This window comes from Pyxicephalus adspersus, chromosome 4 (assembly GCF_032062135.1).
Source record: "Pyxicephalus adspersus chromosome 4, UCB_Pads_2.0, whole genome shotgun sequence".
Taxonomy (NCBI): Eukaryota; Metazoa; Chordata; class Amphibia; order Anura; family Pyxicephalidae; genus Pyxicephalus; species Pyxicephalus adspersus.
In genome coordinates this window covers 135,254,653-135,272,003 of record NC_092861.1, presented here as the reverse complement: position 1 = coordinate 135,272,003, position 17,351 = coordinate 135,254,653, and the positions used below count along the sequence as shown (strand labels likewise).

The 17,351-nt window shown below is 35.5% G+C and overlaps 1 protein-coding gene across 1 annotated transcript in view; it reads right to left on the bottom strand.

Annotated features, from left to right (window-relative positions):
• LOC140329891 (lutropin-choriogonadotropic hormone receptor-like) overlaps positions 1–17,351 on the bottom strand; it is a 44,763-nt gene that overhangs the window by 5,265 nt on the left and 22,147 nt on the right. Inside the window, exons 4-8 of the mRNA XM_072410283.1 lie at positions 16,320–16,394; positions 14,332–14,409; positions 11,402–11,470; positions 7,105–7,179; positions 3,931–4,116 (exon numbers count right to left, since the gene is read on the bottom strand). Coding sequence (XP_072266384.1) covers positions 3,931–4,116; positions 7,105–7,179; positions 11,402–11,470; positions 14,332–14,409; positions 16,320–16,394 — 483 coding nt within the window. The remainder of the gene's footprint in view (positions 1–3,930; positions 4,117–7,104; positions 7,180–11,401; positions 11,471–14,331; positions 14,410–16,319; positions 16,395–17,351) is intronic.

Here is a 17,351-nt window from a genome sequence, read left to right as displayed (position 1 = left end):
TGTAAATATAGCTACGTTCTGCTTTATGGAGAGGGGAGAGCGATGGAGCTTTACTTGCATTACAATCGTTCATCGTCCATCATCCGTGGATCTGCCAGGACGGTCGTGTACACACTCAAGATTGTCGTCCAATAATCGGCTCAGAAACATGGCGCGTGTGTACGTAGCCTAAGATTTTGCACATGCCTTGTGACATGGAGGGGAATTAACCCTTGCAACAAACATTGTCTCTGATGAGATAATTGCACAACTGTATATGTAGGAATTTAAAACAATCACATCAATATTTTACCAAAAGTTTTTCAGTTTTTAGAGTGGGGTAGGCAAAAAACTTGCAAACTTTTTTCTCTCTTTCCTTAGCTCTGCATTAAAAATATGTCAGATCCAGTGGGTTTTAGTGTAAGTTACTGGAGAAGGCACTAGGTGCAACAAAAAAGCAACTAGTGGTTTGGCACCATTCTGTGGTAATACTTGGCCACCTCTGGCTAATATATTAATTTATCTGAACTCTGAAATGTAAGGACCCATGGTGTTTCATCTCATGGAATTCAGGTTTTCTCTGTCAAGCAGCTAAATGGTAGCAGACTGTTTTTTCAATTGCAATTAGTCACCCAAGTCTAAGAATACTATGTTTTTATATTATTGATTTGGAATCTATATATACTATGCTAGCCCTGTTTTCTTTCAGTGGCAAAATTATTTGTATATGTACATCTTGCACGACATCACATCCCAGTGTTTCCTTTGTATCGCCACAGAAATCTGGATTTGTGGGATCTTGTAAGTTCCTGCAGAGCTGCTTGGTTTGCAGTTTCTGGTCTGTATGACCAGTCAGACCACAAATAGAGGAAATTTAAGACAGATTTCTGTACAAATGGTGGAAATTCAAGACTATTTGTACCCAACCCAGAAGTGGTCAATGATCAAAAATAGCTCCAGAAGAATAAAGGGAATGTTCTGGAATTGCTAAGTCAAAGTCTGATCTTAATGTAATTGAAATGTTGTGCCTTGTAATAGTCTGAGAGGTTTTAAAGGAACCCAGGGTAACCAAAGACCTGTCTCATATTGGCAAATGTTGATGTTCATTAGTTCACCATCAGGAGAACACCAAGCAGCAAGGGTGGTTATGGCATGGTAGCAAGGTGAAGGCCACTGCTCTCCCCCTAAAATATTGCTAACCGTCTACAGCAGGGGTAGGCAAACTTTTATGGCCACTAGGCCATTTCAGGGGTGGGAGGGAGTACATTGGGCTGGACTCTGAGTCCCTCCCTAATGGCTCTGCCCACCACAAGGGAACGCCCCCTGAAGTGAAATCCCTCTCCTCCGTATGCGTTGCGAATATGAGGCATTTCCCTTTAGAGAGCCTTCCCTATTTACTGCGCTGGCTGGATATCAACCCAGGCCGCGGTAAATAGGGTAGCAACACCAAGGAGGCGGCTCCGGCTCCAGTATTATTCCTAATGCCCCCTGGCAGAACCGCCCAGCAACCCAGGCTCCAGAGGCCACAGTTTGCGGACCCGTGGTCTACAGTTTGCTAAAGATCATGTAGACAAACAAGAATTATACTGGGAAAAATATTTTGTGAACAGATAAAACCAAAATAGAACTTTTTGGCTTAAAAGAGGAGCAATACGTTTGTAGAAAGAAAATCTGCATTCCAGTATAAGAACCCTATCCCATCTGTGAAACCTGATGGTGGGAGTGATCGGGTTGGGTTTGTATGAATGTTCCAGAATGGCCAAGTCAAAGTCCTGACCTTAATAAGATTGAAATGTTGGAAAAACCTAAACTGAGTGAGCCAAGTGGGAAAACCCACCAACATTCAAGAGCTGAAGCTGTTCTGTATGGGCTAGAACTCCTCTGTGTTGATGTGCAGGACTGATCAACAGTTACTGCAAATGTTCAGTTTCAGGTATTGCTGCACATAGGGGGTCACAGCAAACACTGACATTCACTTACTTTTGCCACACATAGATGTAATTGTATCTTTTTTTGTCACTAAATGCATGACCAAATATAATAATTTTTTTTTACCTAGGTTTTCTTCACCTATTTTTAGATAATGTTTGAAAATCAGATGATGTTTTAAGTCACATTAATATAAAAACATAGAACATTTTAAAGGGTTCAGGGTAAGAATCCTGTGCTCTTTTACTTGTATCATTGGATTCATCATGGGTTGAGGATCAGGATCCCAGGCACTAATATGAATAAGGATTCAGATGAAGACCTGGGTTCCCATTAGTAGGGATAAGGATGAAGATCTGGCTGTTTCTCCTCCTTGTTTGTAAGATGTAGCTTGTACCTCTATACAAGCTGTAACTTTAACAATGGTGAATCTCTCCACTTTATCTCCCAAACCCACTATAGCATTTCATTGTCAAACACAAAAACTAAGAGCTAACGTCTTTCATCTCAAAGTCATACTATTTGTTATTTTGAGGTTTTTGTACTAATAGGGAACAGAAATATCAACAGTTTTTGATTTACCAAACCACCTGTTGTGGCTTGTATATTCTCCTGACTATATAAAGTTTCAGGTAGCTCCCCTTTGAAGAATCAGATAGAGTGAAATATGGAATCCGTTGTCTGTTCCTAATACAATGTTGCAACATCCTTGAATTGTCCGACTCTGATTTTTATTTTGGTGTGCCAAACTATCATGGAGTGTGCTGGATCTTTGTGATAGGACCTCATCAGTAAACAGAACCCATCTATTGGCACTTACAGATCGGATAATTCCAACTCCCAAATGCATGTGTTGCTTCACTGGATTGTAGCATTTTGATGTTTGGAATGAGGACATTTGCAGAGATGCTGCCCAAGATTTTATATATACATACTCTTGAAATCTGTTTTCACTCCATTGTGTATTTTAATATTTTCCTAAACATGTCATAAATGTTTCATTTTCAAACAGACTAAGGTTTACTCCTAAACATAGCATTCTTTGTGTAATGACAAAACTTGAATGCAATGTTCCAGTTATGGTTTCTGTGGAATGCTACAGGTGATTTGTACAGACTCGAGTATGAAAATAATTCTGCACACCTTCTGGAAGAACTGGCATCAGTTTGATCTGCCTCTATCAGTGTTTTATTTTGAAACAAGTAACTGTTGACATTTCTTACAAATTAGTAATAGAAATGCTTTCCATTTTATCACTCCAAGATAGAAATGTTATCTGAGTTACTTTTTTGTTCTTTTAAAACCCACATATTTCATATTCCTGTGTTCTTTTAAAGACTTCATTAAACAAGATTCAAATTTAGTTTCCAACATTAATCACTGACCGAAGGAATACATTGGTAGCCTTAAAAGGCTTTCATATAAATTTATAGGCAATCAACTTTTGTAGTTAAAACCCCTGTCATGTTTGCACTGTTGTCGTATTCTGAGTCCAAAAAGCTATGGGATATTTAATATGTTACAGCTTTTTTTAGCTGAATACTAAAACATACTTAAACTCCTATATATAAAACTTTCAAATATTAAAGACATCAGACCAAGTTTCATCATAATGTTGGAGCTGATGAATAGAGTATCAGATCCCCAAAACACATTGGAGTGTTTTGTGGCAATGTAATGTGATGAAATATATATATGACATAGTAAAAAAAATATTTTGACTCGATCAAAGGTTCAAAGATGTAGCACCCCTTATATTAGTTATATTTACCATTTTTAATGGTAAACATTTTAAACGTTAAAGTGGGTAAAGTTGGTTAGATGTCAAATGTCTATGTACTACCTGCTTACCACCTACTTTTTGTTGTGTTTCTGAGACATGAAGGAAAATCTATCCAATGCGACTGCTTTTTCCATTGGAGCATCTCTATCCAACAATTTCAAAATATCAAGTATCATATTAAAATATTTATTAAAAAAAAAAAATCAAAAGCTAGCTGTTTAGTAAATTGAGATACTTACTCTTTCATTCTCATGTCGGCAAAGGCACAACAGTGACTGGGATATGTTAGTCGAGCCTCCAACAAGTTTGCAAGCTTGTCAAGAGCAGGTAACTTCTTTAGATAATATGATCTTTCTGCAACAAGGACCTGGATAAATTCCAGTCCATGGACTGGGAGATTTTCTAAGGCTGTTGATGATATGTCTCTATATGAAAACAATAACATAAGTAAGTGTATAATGTTTTTTCTTTTTATATCTAAGGTTGAAGACCTTAGCCTTAAGCATTAAACACTGATAAACATAGACACAACATCTTATATTGATGTATTCTTCAACCATGTGAATTTCTAAGAATAAATATAGATTTGTGAATACCAATTTATTTGTAGAGGTTTTATTTATTAGTAGAGGTGATTTTTGTTTTTAACCACCTGGGCGTTACACTGATGTCTAGATTTCTGTACCAAAAGCGGTAACCTGTTTTTCATGAAATCTTTTTTTTGGGACGCGTACACGAACGCCGGGTATTTTAATGCTTTCCAAACTTCCGTACTTCCCTGCAAAAAGTGTTAATTTTTTTGCATGGAAATTTATTTTAGATTGTAGGCTATACGTTCACCGAATTACCAATAAATACTTATAATTCACCGAATTACCGCATAACTCACCGAAATATGTCCAAAATTTTATAAATTTATTAATCATTTTTTTTATAAAACATAAAAAAATCTTTAAAAAAAATCTATAAAAAAATAGTGTAAAATGTAATGTTTTGTACAGTAGCTTATATAATATATATAAAATACAATTATATATATATTATATAAGGATTTCATTGTATTGGACTCAATACAGCTTTTTTGTATTGAGTTCAATGCAAAGCGATTTGAATTTCCCGCCCCGCCTCCCGCACCGACGCATGCAGCGACGTCACCGGGAAACCTCAGTGGTCGTCACTGCACTTGCTGGGAGAAGACAGAAGAGGACAGACGTGTCCGGAGGAGCTGCGGGGAGAAGGTGAGATCGACGCTGGAACAGAACAGATCATCACATCGGGGACCAGGTAAGTTAATGCATTTAACCACCCGACAAAAGTTTGGGTTTACCAATTTTTTTGCTATTTTTTTTACCCCGAACCAAGGTCGGGTTTAACGGTCGGGTGGTTAATGTGCTACCCCCATTGTGTGATTATGTCTGAGAAAATCTATGTATCTGTGCAGAATGGTTTACTAATGCCTTATTTAGGAATTGATGGATTAAAGTTTAGAAGTTCATTAACATATAAAAATCCAAAGTGATTAGGCATGATTGGAGACTTAATCAGCACTCATGGTGCTACCCGCAAGGCTTATAATGAGACTAATAATGCATATTCCTAACCATTCTTTTAAAATAGATAAGTGGTATGAGGAGGGCCTGTATTACCAAGTTTTGTTTGCCCATCTAACAAATTCAAGCATTACCATCCTTGAAGGATCTTTCAACGTGCATGGTATCATGCATTGATAGTCATTTTTTTTTTGAATATTTACAATTGAATATAAATTGATTCAAATTTTAACTGAGGTAACTACTTTTACCTAAAAAAAAACAGGAAAAATACATAGACCTGAGTGTAAATCTAGAGCACAAAATGTGACTGTCACTACTAACATTCAATCCGTAAACAACAGAAATGCTAATGAAATTTGTTACACTTACCTCTGCCTCTCTCCTGCGCATGCCGGCAGTACTGACCCTGGGTGTGCCTGCTCCCCCTTCGGCCAATCAGGAAATAGCCTCTGAATCATCCCTGGATATATAGCTACCGTGTTTCCCCGATGATAAGGCAGGGCCATCAAATAAGACAGCCCCCCCTTTTTAGAGAAAAATGTAAAATAAGGCCATCCCCCTGAAAATAAGCCCTAGAGCATATTTTGGCCTTCCAAAAAAAATAAGACAGTGTCTTATCATCGGGGAAACAGGGTAGCTCAGACACAGCACTCAGCATTTGTGCAACATGTCTCCACCAGGGCCAAGCATTTCCTCTACACCTGCTGTTTAATTCAGTTCTCTCCCTGTCTAGCTCTCGTGTTAACCCCTTATTAACCCCAGTCTGGTGTTTCCCTGCCTGTTCCCTTGAGCTGTTCCAGTATTCCTCTGTATCTGCAGTATTCCTGTGTCTCCCATGTCACCAGTGCCTCCTGCCACTTCCAGTGTCTTTTGTGTTCCCTGTGGCCTCCATGTCACCGGTGTCTATCTCTTGGATTTCTGGTTCTTGATCCCTCTATTGTTCCTGACCTTTCTTGCTTGCTGCCTGCCACAACCCCAGCCTTCCTTGACAATTCTTTTTCCTAGTGATTTGGTACCGTGCACCACCCTGGTGTGCCCAAGGACCGCAACCTGGCAGTAACCAGCAGCTCAACATCCTTATAACTAAAGGCTCTGGAGAAGACCTGGTTACTGATTATACCCCAAGCGTGACAAAATTAATATAAATAAATACTTCCACAGTGTGTTATTTCTAAACTATTTGTTCAAAAGGGGTAAAAGTTAAAATCACATTGGGTCAGTCCATATATTACCCCTTCCTTTTTTACAGGATAAAGTATTTTGTACTTTTGAGTTGGTTATGATGGGTCATTTGCGCCTACATTATTTTTTTGTACATGTCTTGCTCTTATTTTGTACATTTTATTGTTGGCGACCAGTAGTTGGTGTTGTGTCCTCATGTGAATTATTACAAACTTTGTCCCAGACTGCAAGAGGTTGCATGAAGTCATGGTGCCAACTAGTGGCCTGAACATTAAATGAAATTATTTTTCAGAAATTAGAAAAAAAAGGTTTATACTTGAGTATATTTGTGGTACTTTTTTATTTAGTAGTCAATAAAATGTAATGATAAGAAAATACACTGCAACATGTTATTATCATATTGCTAAAACACTGACCATATTTGAGGAATAAACTTTCTTTTTTATACTTAGGATCATATTTGAACAATTACTGGTTCATGTAACCTCAATAATATACACTGACATATTTTATTTCCTAACTTTGTTAACATTGATACTTTTGTCTTAAAGGAAAAAACATTAGTAAATTGGGTGGATTGGACTTCATTCTCCAAATAAATTGAATATAGATTAAATAAACATGGGAAAGGAAGAAACAGCTTTGAGAAATTAAAAAAAAAAAAATTATTGTACTCACAAACGATTTGGTCCAGTAGCTCCCTTTAAGGCATCATTATGAAAACGTTGTAGATTTTTGTTGTCATTAAGAAACCTGCATGCAACAGATATTAATTACAGTACATTCTCTCAATAGGGTTTCAGTTTTAATAGTCATCTCCTGCCTGGAGTGTAATGACTTTTCCTAGTGTTACACATAGGATTTAAAAGTATCTAATTGTTGCTCTTAGCCAGTTGACCAAAAGATCCACATTGATGTGAAAATAAAATGTGGCATTTTCAATGCTTATGACTTGAATTTTAAACTAAATATTATCTTTTATAAAATGGTTCTGGATAGATGACCAAGGCTTTCAATATTTTTCCTTTGCAATATTCATTACACTGAGTTAAAGGATAAGTGTATGTTCAATAAAATAAAATGTACCCCTGCAGGCAGCTTGTAGGCTGCCAATATTTAAAGAGAACCTGTAGTATACCGTCTGAGTTTTGTCTTAAATGCAATTTGTCTAAAAGCAAAAATAAAGATATATATATAGGTCTTTTATTGCATTTTTTATTCAGAGAAAAGTCTTATCTATCTATAGACAAATTATGCTTTTCTCTTTGGCAAAGTTCTATATACAACAGGAATTGTATGCTAACTACATAATTAACTATCTATATTGGTGTTCCCCAGTAGCACCTATAATCAATTATTACAGATGCTAATTTTAGGACTTAAGAGACATCTATTGCTTTTTATCACTACCAATGTCAAAATTACATTTTTTTTTTTACACAGAAGTCAACTAAGATCTATAAATATAGATGGCGTATAAGATTGATTTCATATTAATTTTCATGAAAAACATACATTAGTTAAGATACATATATATAGTATAGTAGTTAAGGTACACATATATATATAAATATATATATATATATATATATATATATTTATATACATATATACATATATATAGGTATAGTACAACTGTGAACAACTGAGTTTTGTTTTTTAAGATTTTGTGTGTAATGTGTGTTTGTTTGTTACTGTTTATTAAATGTTGTTAATTTATTAATAGATGCATATAAAATAAGTCCTAAAAGTGATTTTTTGTTGTTGTTGTTTATAGGCTGAAAAAAGTCTTGAGGTTAACCAATTGAAATATTAATAAATCCAAAACCTACATCTACAAACCATAAACTCACAGGTGATCCAGAGGAAGGCAACATAGTCCTTAAAAGTGCCTAAAGTGTACCTGGGCCCAGACTATGACAGTTAAAGGAAACTATTTACATATTCTTCACAAGTTGTAAAAGCTCTTAAAAACAAGTCATCCCTGACCTTTCTGGTTGCTGATTTTATCTTTCAATGATTTGTAGCTAGCCCACAGAGGTGAATGAATAGCGGTTGTTGCAGACAATCCTGTAGCCAACATAAAAAAAGGTGCCAGAAATAAATTTCTGAGAAATTCAATAAGGGATAGATTACATAACAACAAATTAAGTGGGAAATCAAAGGAAAAAATGGAGATGATCAAATATGACAACAGAAGTTCTATAGTCAGCAAGTTATAGCTGGTTTTTAACAGCTTAGAAACAACTGTTGATTAGTTTTGAACTGGCAGATTGGCAGGATTCTATTCTCATAGAAAAAGCTAAGTCTGCATTATAAGATATGTATTTCTTATACTTTAAAATGCAGAGATGAATAAGGGCTTGTTTTAGAGTGTTGTCATTGCTTGTTCAGAATATGTAAATACTTTGGTGTGCAAACCCTTGATACAGGTTATCTCTGTGGCTAATTTATGTATCCACCATTTGGATGTTGTCAAAGCTGAAAAGAGCCTAGACTTGCATCTAAATTCCAAGCTATGTTTAGATGGACCAGGAGTAGGTGTTCCGTTATTTACGTATTCATACACATATATGGGTGACATTGTGTGCTTAAAACATTACTAGAGATGACCCTGAAATTTTAGAAAAATCTTGATTCCAATTATGTCCAAAATTTTGGTAAAATTTTTGGTAAGATTCTCTGATGAAAGTGTATCTTCTCCATTCTTGGAGAACTTTAATAAATATTGGCCACTGTGTGTTTGTAGAGTAGTACACACATAGGAACATTTGGCTGCTCCTTCCCACTGTGATAAAAGAGATGGGTACTCTACAGTAGTAAATTGTTAGAGGAGAGAACTAAGGACGGCTCACTAATAGACCCAGCTGCTGCTAGTGGGTCTTCTAACTGATCTGAGGGAAGGAAGGAGGCTGGAAGTCTGGGCAGAGTAAGTAGCACAGGGGGCAGATATCCTGGTAGTGGAGGTGAAGACTGTAGTGTTTTACCTTTTTACCAGTGTATTTGCTTATGTATTCTTGATTTATCTGTGTACATGTGTATAATGTTCTTTTATTGTTTTTTTTTTTTGGGGGGGGGGGGTAAGTGGGATTCCAAAATGGATTATCCTCTCTAGGGCACCATAATGGCTGGAAACAAGCTTGGTAATGTTGAAATTATTACTGAAGTCCAACTTTTTTTAATTACACAAATATCATAAGAAAGAAATTGAACATTCTTTCTAACTAAATGGTTGACTACTTTTTCACCTAATTTAGATCTCTAACATGAACAAGCACCTCTGCAGAATGAAGGTGGATACTCAGTGCTCAAGGGTACCGTTGTTTAATTTAAAGCAGCCCTAAGCAGTTCCCAATAAACTCACAAGGTTTTGTTTATACATACACTTTAATTACCATTTACAGTTTTCCCTATATATTCTGCTATTCAGAAACAAATTTAAAGATAACCTTTCTAAGTTCCAAAACATTTTCTAGCCTTATTTTTAAAATCTCATTAAATATAGATCAGCAGACCTATCACTGACAAAGCAATCACAAATACCGCACTATTATTATACATGCCTATCACAATAAATGTTAGCTCTGGAAGTCTGCCCTTTCTATTCTATGTATAAAATGCCATTGAAAAAGCTATACAGGAGTCTGTGGTTCAGTGCTGGGAAATTGGCTGGAAGCTCAGGTCATTGGGATCATCGGTAGCCTTTTCATGCATGGATATCTGTATGTTTCCCAGAATAATGACACCTCCACAGCCTTCTCACTATACCAGTAATAGTTTATAATTAGGGTATACAACCAACACATTGTCATGGCCAGCAATGTCATAATCTTATTTTTAAGCATCCCAGCAAGAAAAAATGGGAATTTTGAAATGCATGCCTGTCCTTTTTTATCTGGCCCAAGTAATGATCACTGCTGAGAGTCCACTATTATTGCTGCAAATGGAAAACCACAAAAAAATCTAACTCTATTCAAACAATATTATTTGCCTTGGATTAAGCAAGGAAGGATTCGACCACTGAGGGAAATTTGACTTTAAGCTACTGAGGTCTGTAAGTAGGAATTTCATGTTTTGGCTAAATAACCGCCTAAATAAAAGTACATATAAAATATTTGTATGCATCATTAAAGAAATGAAAAAAATGCAAAACAAGTTTATTACATATAGTGTTACCTAGTGATTACAAAAGTCTGTCACATACAAATAGGACTTTCATGTTACAACTGCTGTGCTGACTAAAAACTACAGTATTAGGAAAACAGGTCTGACAGCATGTGAAATAAATGACTGCTTATGCTGGTGGCATAATGCCATCTTCTAATATGCACAGCATGCTGAGAAGCTACTTCTCTGGCTGCCTGTAACTGTGATGTGTCCCCTACAGCTCTCTTATTGGGTTGGGGTTAAGTTAATTGGATATTTGCCAACGTACTGCTGAGCCATCAGCCAGGGCACAAACTTTTCTGTCTATACAGCTTGTGGGAAAATGAGATTATGCATTGGGCAGGACAGCGCTAATGTCATAAAATATGGCACCAATGACAGCAACTCTTGACCCATGTTAAGAAAGTGAAGACATTGCACTCAGCCTAGTCCCCCCTCCTATTTATACCAAGGTTTTACTGTGAATCCTAACTTCACGGCACATGTTCTTTTTTTGCCTTTATCTTCTAATTTACATATTATGTAAGATAGTTTTTGTCTCTATTAGGACTGGACAACCTGTATCTTTCCTGTTAAGTAATGTTCACCCTTGAGAATTTAGCTCAATGATGCAATTCCTGTACAGCTGGAGTGTCAGAGGTTATCCTTCCCAGTGATTCAAACTACAATTTACTCCACAGGAATAAACATTTTCAGTTCTTCGCATACATGCTCTGGGAGAGAATAAATCAGCCCAGAAGGTACAAATTTCAGAAACCACTAACAACTTTCTGCTGAAAAGATGGAATTAATAAACAGTTATACCTACAGTTGATCCAGCTTTGTGCCATTGAATGCATAGTTTTGTATGTCTTCAAATCCATTCCTAAAAAGGTTCCTGTGTGAGGATATTGTTTAAAAAAGGTCACTAACACAGAAAGGACAACACAAAAGTTTTCATAACTTTTGACAAAGTACTGTTGTATACTTGTACACAAATAGAATTACAGAGGTACCTCGGCTAACGAATGGCCCTGCTAATGAATGTTTCGGCTAACACATTTTTCCCACTGTTTATGGGACTCTGTTCCACTGTTTATGGGAGCTAACTAATGCAAAAAGAAAAAAGCCACCGGATAGCATATTGCATAACAAATGTACTGTACTTTCTGTATACTGTATCAGAAAGTGAGAGAGAAACATTGCTTTGACTTATATAGAGAGGGGCTTCCAAAGTGCCACAGAGAGAAACTCTTCTCATATCAGTGTCAGTACGGTGCACACTTTGTTTGGCTGTAAATATGAGAGGTAGGTGTGATTTTTAGCATTTATTCTTTACATACGAACGGGGCTTCCCTGCTGCTTGTGTGCAGGACAGAGGCTTGACGGGAGGAGTAGGATGGTTTGCATGACTTGCAGAAGAAATCTTTTGCTAAACACAGATGAGTTTGTGGGTGATTTTAAGGTCTGAGTTCTTTTGCAACATCTCATAACTGTTTATTGACCAAGACAAACTCTGCAGTTGTTTCTTTTAGCATACCAAAGCACAGCTTGCTCCAGAAGTTAGAGAATGTCTAGGCTCCATAAAGTTTTTTTTTTTGCTTTGTTTGTGATTAATTTACACAGTACATAACCTTTTATTTTACGCTTTTTACTATTTTTATAAAACTTTTGTTTAAATTGTGGGCAGCATCCAGAACAAATGAAATGAGTTTCTGTAAAAATATATGGGAAATCAACGTGATTTTGGCTAACAAATGTGATTCCGGAACAAATTATCTTTGTTAGCCGAGGGATCACTGTATGCACAAAAACATTAATAAGGCACAAAGATGGGTTGACTGTAAAAAAAAAAAAAGTGGACTGGTAAGGGATTTCTTTACTCTGATTAAGAATCTCTGCAGAAATCCCAAAGAAGGTCCCCACTAGGTGTAAATTTGATAATACTGAAGTCCTGGTGTGGTAATGTTATGAGGTCATTGCTTTAGGGGAATAAAGAGGGCATTTTAGGATTTTACTTTTGTTTCTCTTACCAAGTTGCTATAAGGTAAAATGTTGTTTTAATTGTTTAAAAAAATAATACACTTTGTACAATTTTATATCAGTATCAATGTCCTTTAAATTGGTTGTAGCTATTTGGTTATTTAATTTTAATTTATCTTGTTGTTTTAACACTCTCATGTTGTGCCACTTATGTTACATATGCTACATTATTTTTTTAAAGGCAGCAGGGGTTTGGCAGGAAAGCAGACCTGGCATTTGCATGGAACATCTGCTTTATTACAATAAAAGCACGACCAAATTTGCTGCGGAGAACAGTGTAACAGTGTATTCTATTTCTATTTCCAAATAATGCTCCAATAAAAGGTTGATTTCTGTTGTACACAAAAATAATGCAAAAATATTAGTAGTTTGTGCTACTCTACTTTGATTACCACCAGTGCCATCTCCACTACTTTATTAAGCATTAAACTTGGATGAACCCATCAATTTGAGTTTGGGGTTGACTGGGCTGGTTTGTGGCCAGTGAATATTGAGAGTATCACTAGATCTTTTTATCTTTGGGTTATCGGTTCTTAACAAGCATAATTCTTACAAATTAATCCAATGAAATCCTGCCAGACACAGGTTTTTCCCTGATACATTTCATCCTAATGGCTTAGCAGTACATTAGTTACCTTTATTTATCTAATAGGGAAAATTGGTGCCGCATCCAATTTCCTAGTTTAATATTTGCATTTGTATTTAATCATTAAAAAATACATATCTATAATTTTGTACAAATATAAAGACAAAATATATCCAGTCTCCATTGTTGTTCCACTATACCACCAACAAAAACTAGGATATCAAACAGTACCAGAATTTATGGCAGTTGATGTTTTCAATCATTTTTAATAGATGAGATGCATCAAGTAAGTGTGGATGTTCATTACAGTATTTGATGTAGATGATTGACTTTGGGGGCATTGTGATATATTTGAACATGCATTTGTCGTTGTTATAGTGAAACACTGTTGCCAGTCTCAAAATTTCCAAAGAAGCAGAGTCTCCCAAAATTGAGACTGGATACATTTTGTATGTATATCTGTACAAGATAATAGCTAATAATTAATGTTTAAATAAAACATTTTATTTAAAATATGATTTGATAGAAAGATGCATTTAAAGTCCATTAGGATATATGGAAATATTATTGCTGTACTTAAGTGCAAAATGTGACAATGGAGGATGACATGTATTCATTTTTACTTTTCGTAATTTTAAAGTTTAGGCAACATAGGAGACATAATCTGCCAAACATATCATTGGTAGGTTTTATTAATGTTACATTTTATTTGTGTTTTTAAAAATCTTCTGCAATATACAGTATTGTAAAATATACACTGCCATGTTCCACATATATAATGATATAACAGATAATGTAAAACATTTGGCACAAGGCAGTGTAATGCAGCAGCTCTAGAAAGTTTATACCCAATTGTGACTACCCAGGAAAGAAGAAGGCCTAAATATGAATGTTTCAGGGCACTGAGAACACGTGAGCCCTGACAGTAATGTATGAAAGCATCAGCATACTGGCAACGCGGCCTGCCAATTTTTTTTTTCTTTGGCCTGGTCGTCTGCTAGTTGCTTGAGAGATCTGGATAATTGAGTTCTGGGTAATGAGGAGTTTACTGTACCAACACAATGCTAACATGGACAAATAACAGTTCTGTAATTAATGTATAGCATGCTTATTGCTTTTTCTGTACTTACAGTATCAAAGATTCATTGTTCATTTCCTGAAATGCATTGGCTGGTATAACTGTTATATGCATATTCTCATAAATCTCCCTGGAAAACAAAATATATGAAATGTAACTGTAGATTTTGATAATGCTAGATTACCCAATAATGTATTAAAGTACAAAGACCACTGTTATAACAGTTTATTTTTTTTTTCAGCTAAAATTGGATTGGTTGCTTTGGACCAAATTTCTCCCTCACAAAAATGTATATTTGGCTCAGTTCACAAAGCTAACACACCAGGATAAAGATTCTTATTGATAACAGGGACACATTTTTTTGTCTAAATTTAGAAAGGTTTGAAAAGTAGTCACATCACAAGTTCAAAAATAAAGATACTTTTCAATGTGTAATACTTTTTAGGCTTTTGGTCTTTTATGATATGAAGCCCTTGCTGGACTGATGGCACACTTTGGGCCTGATTTAATAAAGCTTTCCAAGATAAATTTTCTTCTGTGAAGCTAAGTGATTTAACAAACCTGGAAATGATCTTGTACATGATTGGAGACATTTGCTAACAAATAGCAAATTACTTTTAAGAAATCCATTCCAGGTTTGCTGGATCACCCCAGTTTACTATAGAAAATGTATCCTCTAAAGCCATGGAAAATTTTAATAAATCAGGTGCCTACAAATTCATTTAAACAGCCTGTTCAAATTACACATCTTTCATACTTTTAGTTTTAGGTAAACCATAGCAAACTTGGATCACCTGCTGGGTCCTAATGCTTGTAATTATCACTTTATCCTTTATCCTCAATCCTACTGTCAAGGTTTTGCTGAAAGCTGAAATTGCAGCTTTCTAGACAATGCAAACTACCTGAATAACACCTAAATAGTGGGGACACCAGTCCCTTCCTGAGTTCTCTATATTGAGGGCAGCCATGGAACTGTGGACATGTTGAGATTTCATTGACAGGGTCACCATCAAAAAATCAAACTATACCTTATGTTAAAAATTTTTGAAAACTCTTTTAAAAGTACTGCATTGTTATTTCTTATTGTTTTATACTTGCAGAATTAAAAAAGAAGAAAAATATGATAATGAAGTGGGGTAATCTTAGGAAAATCTCTTATGTTTGCTGCTTTGAGCTATGTGGTTTGGTCCTGTTCATCTTACTGACTTACTGTCACCCCTATTATGAATATTTGTTAAACTTAAGTCAATCCCCACTGAGACTACCAATATATAAAACAACAACATTTCTAGACAATTACAGCATGTTCTTTTTTTAGCGCAATTTTAGTTTTATGTACATTTTAAAATTCATTAGATGGTACAGATTGTAACAAATGCGACCAATTTAATGCATGATTCTCCTATTTGTCATCAGAGCTTCTAAATTCAGATCTTGTAAATACCAAACAATCTACAACACCCCATTTACATAACTTAAGTCTTTTGAGATGATTTTTTTTCTATATATCATGTAAAAAAACATTTGAATTCCACATGTTTAAGAGGTGGATTGTGAAGACCCATAAAAGTGACTTTAGTTGTGTGCAATAGCAAACAGAGTAAGCGGTCACTTTTGTGAATATGATGGTAGAGGAGGTCCATTTGCAGTATTTAATAGTTTACATATATAAAACCCCTTAGTGTATAATATGGCCAATTTTTGTGGTCTTTAGAATCATCCCTCAAATATCATGATTGTGACCCCTATTTTATAAACCGCCATGTTCTTGTAGTTTGGGCAAGGCATACTAATTGTGGAAAACAGCCTAACAAATACCAGCTAAATATTTCTACAATGACACTATTCTCTAGTATTTCAGGACAGTTTTTTTGCAATATTTGTGCAGAGCAGACTCTCTGCAGCAACATCTTCCACTTTTGTATTTATTGCCTCTATACCACCAGTGTTGTTTCTCCGTTTGTCTTACACCACATTTTAAATAGATCCACATTTGCTCAACAAATTAATAATTTCACAAAGAAACAAAAGTATACTTACAGATTAAAATGCAACTGCGTTGAAAAGATTTTTGTAACATCTGGAAATTTACGGATCCCTGTGTTGCAAATGCTCCTAGATTTCAATAGATATATAAAGAATTAATATTATATACCATGTTAATTGCTTTTGAAATGCTTTAAAATAGTTATTTAAGTTTAAAGGGTTAGATGTGTTTCTTAATCTCTTTAACATGGGGGAACCCTTTGAAATATTTTTCAGGTCTGGGAACACCCAAGGCTACAAGGTGATCATAAATTGTGCGTGCCATAAGGTTCCTAAAAGATGGGGGGGGGGGGACTTAACACACCAGAAACCATCTAGAACCTATATTTTACATTTGGGTGGTCTTAACTTTACTTATCTATCATCAAACTAGACAGAAACACACAAAACAATATGTACACAACATTTGCTTTATGCTTTTAGCAATCCCATTACACATTTTCTTGGGATATGTAACAGTAACAAATTCTCCAAGAGTCTTATTTATTCAAGTACCTGTTTACCATAGAAATGAGTCCAATAAATATGTAAAGCGTGTTTGCATGACTTTTATAGTAGTTTTTTTTATTAAGCATGTTCAATAGATTTAAAAAATAATTGGCTATTAACGCAGAATAACATGAACGTGCAAAACAACGTGAGGGCCTTAAATCTTTTGGGACATTTCTTATGAATAAACGACTTGCAATTTAGGTGATTAATTTACAGGCTGAGATACAGTTCTATAATTCTAGCCTGAAGATGTCAGCTAAAGAACACGCTACGTGATTAAATGAACCAACAGCCCCAACAGGTCATCTAGCAAACCAGAGCAGGAGAAGCAAATGTTAAAGCCAGTATCCTAATTAAATAAGATAAGGTCTCTGGGTTGAGTTGCAAGGCAGTTCCTGGATGTGGATTGGGGGTGTGCATGCTGTTAATCAAACAGCAGAGGTCATTCCAGACTTCTTGTGCTTTCATGATATTACTGTATTCATAACCAATACAACTGTCAGCAAATTGATTGCTAATTTCATACTGCCACCA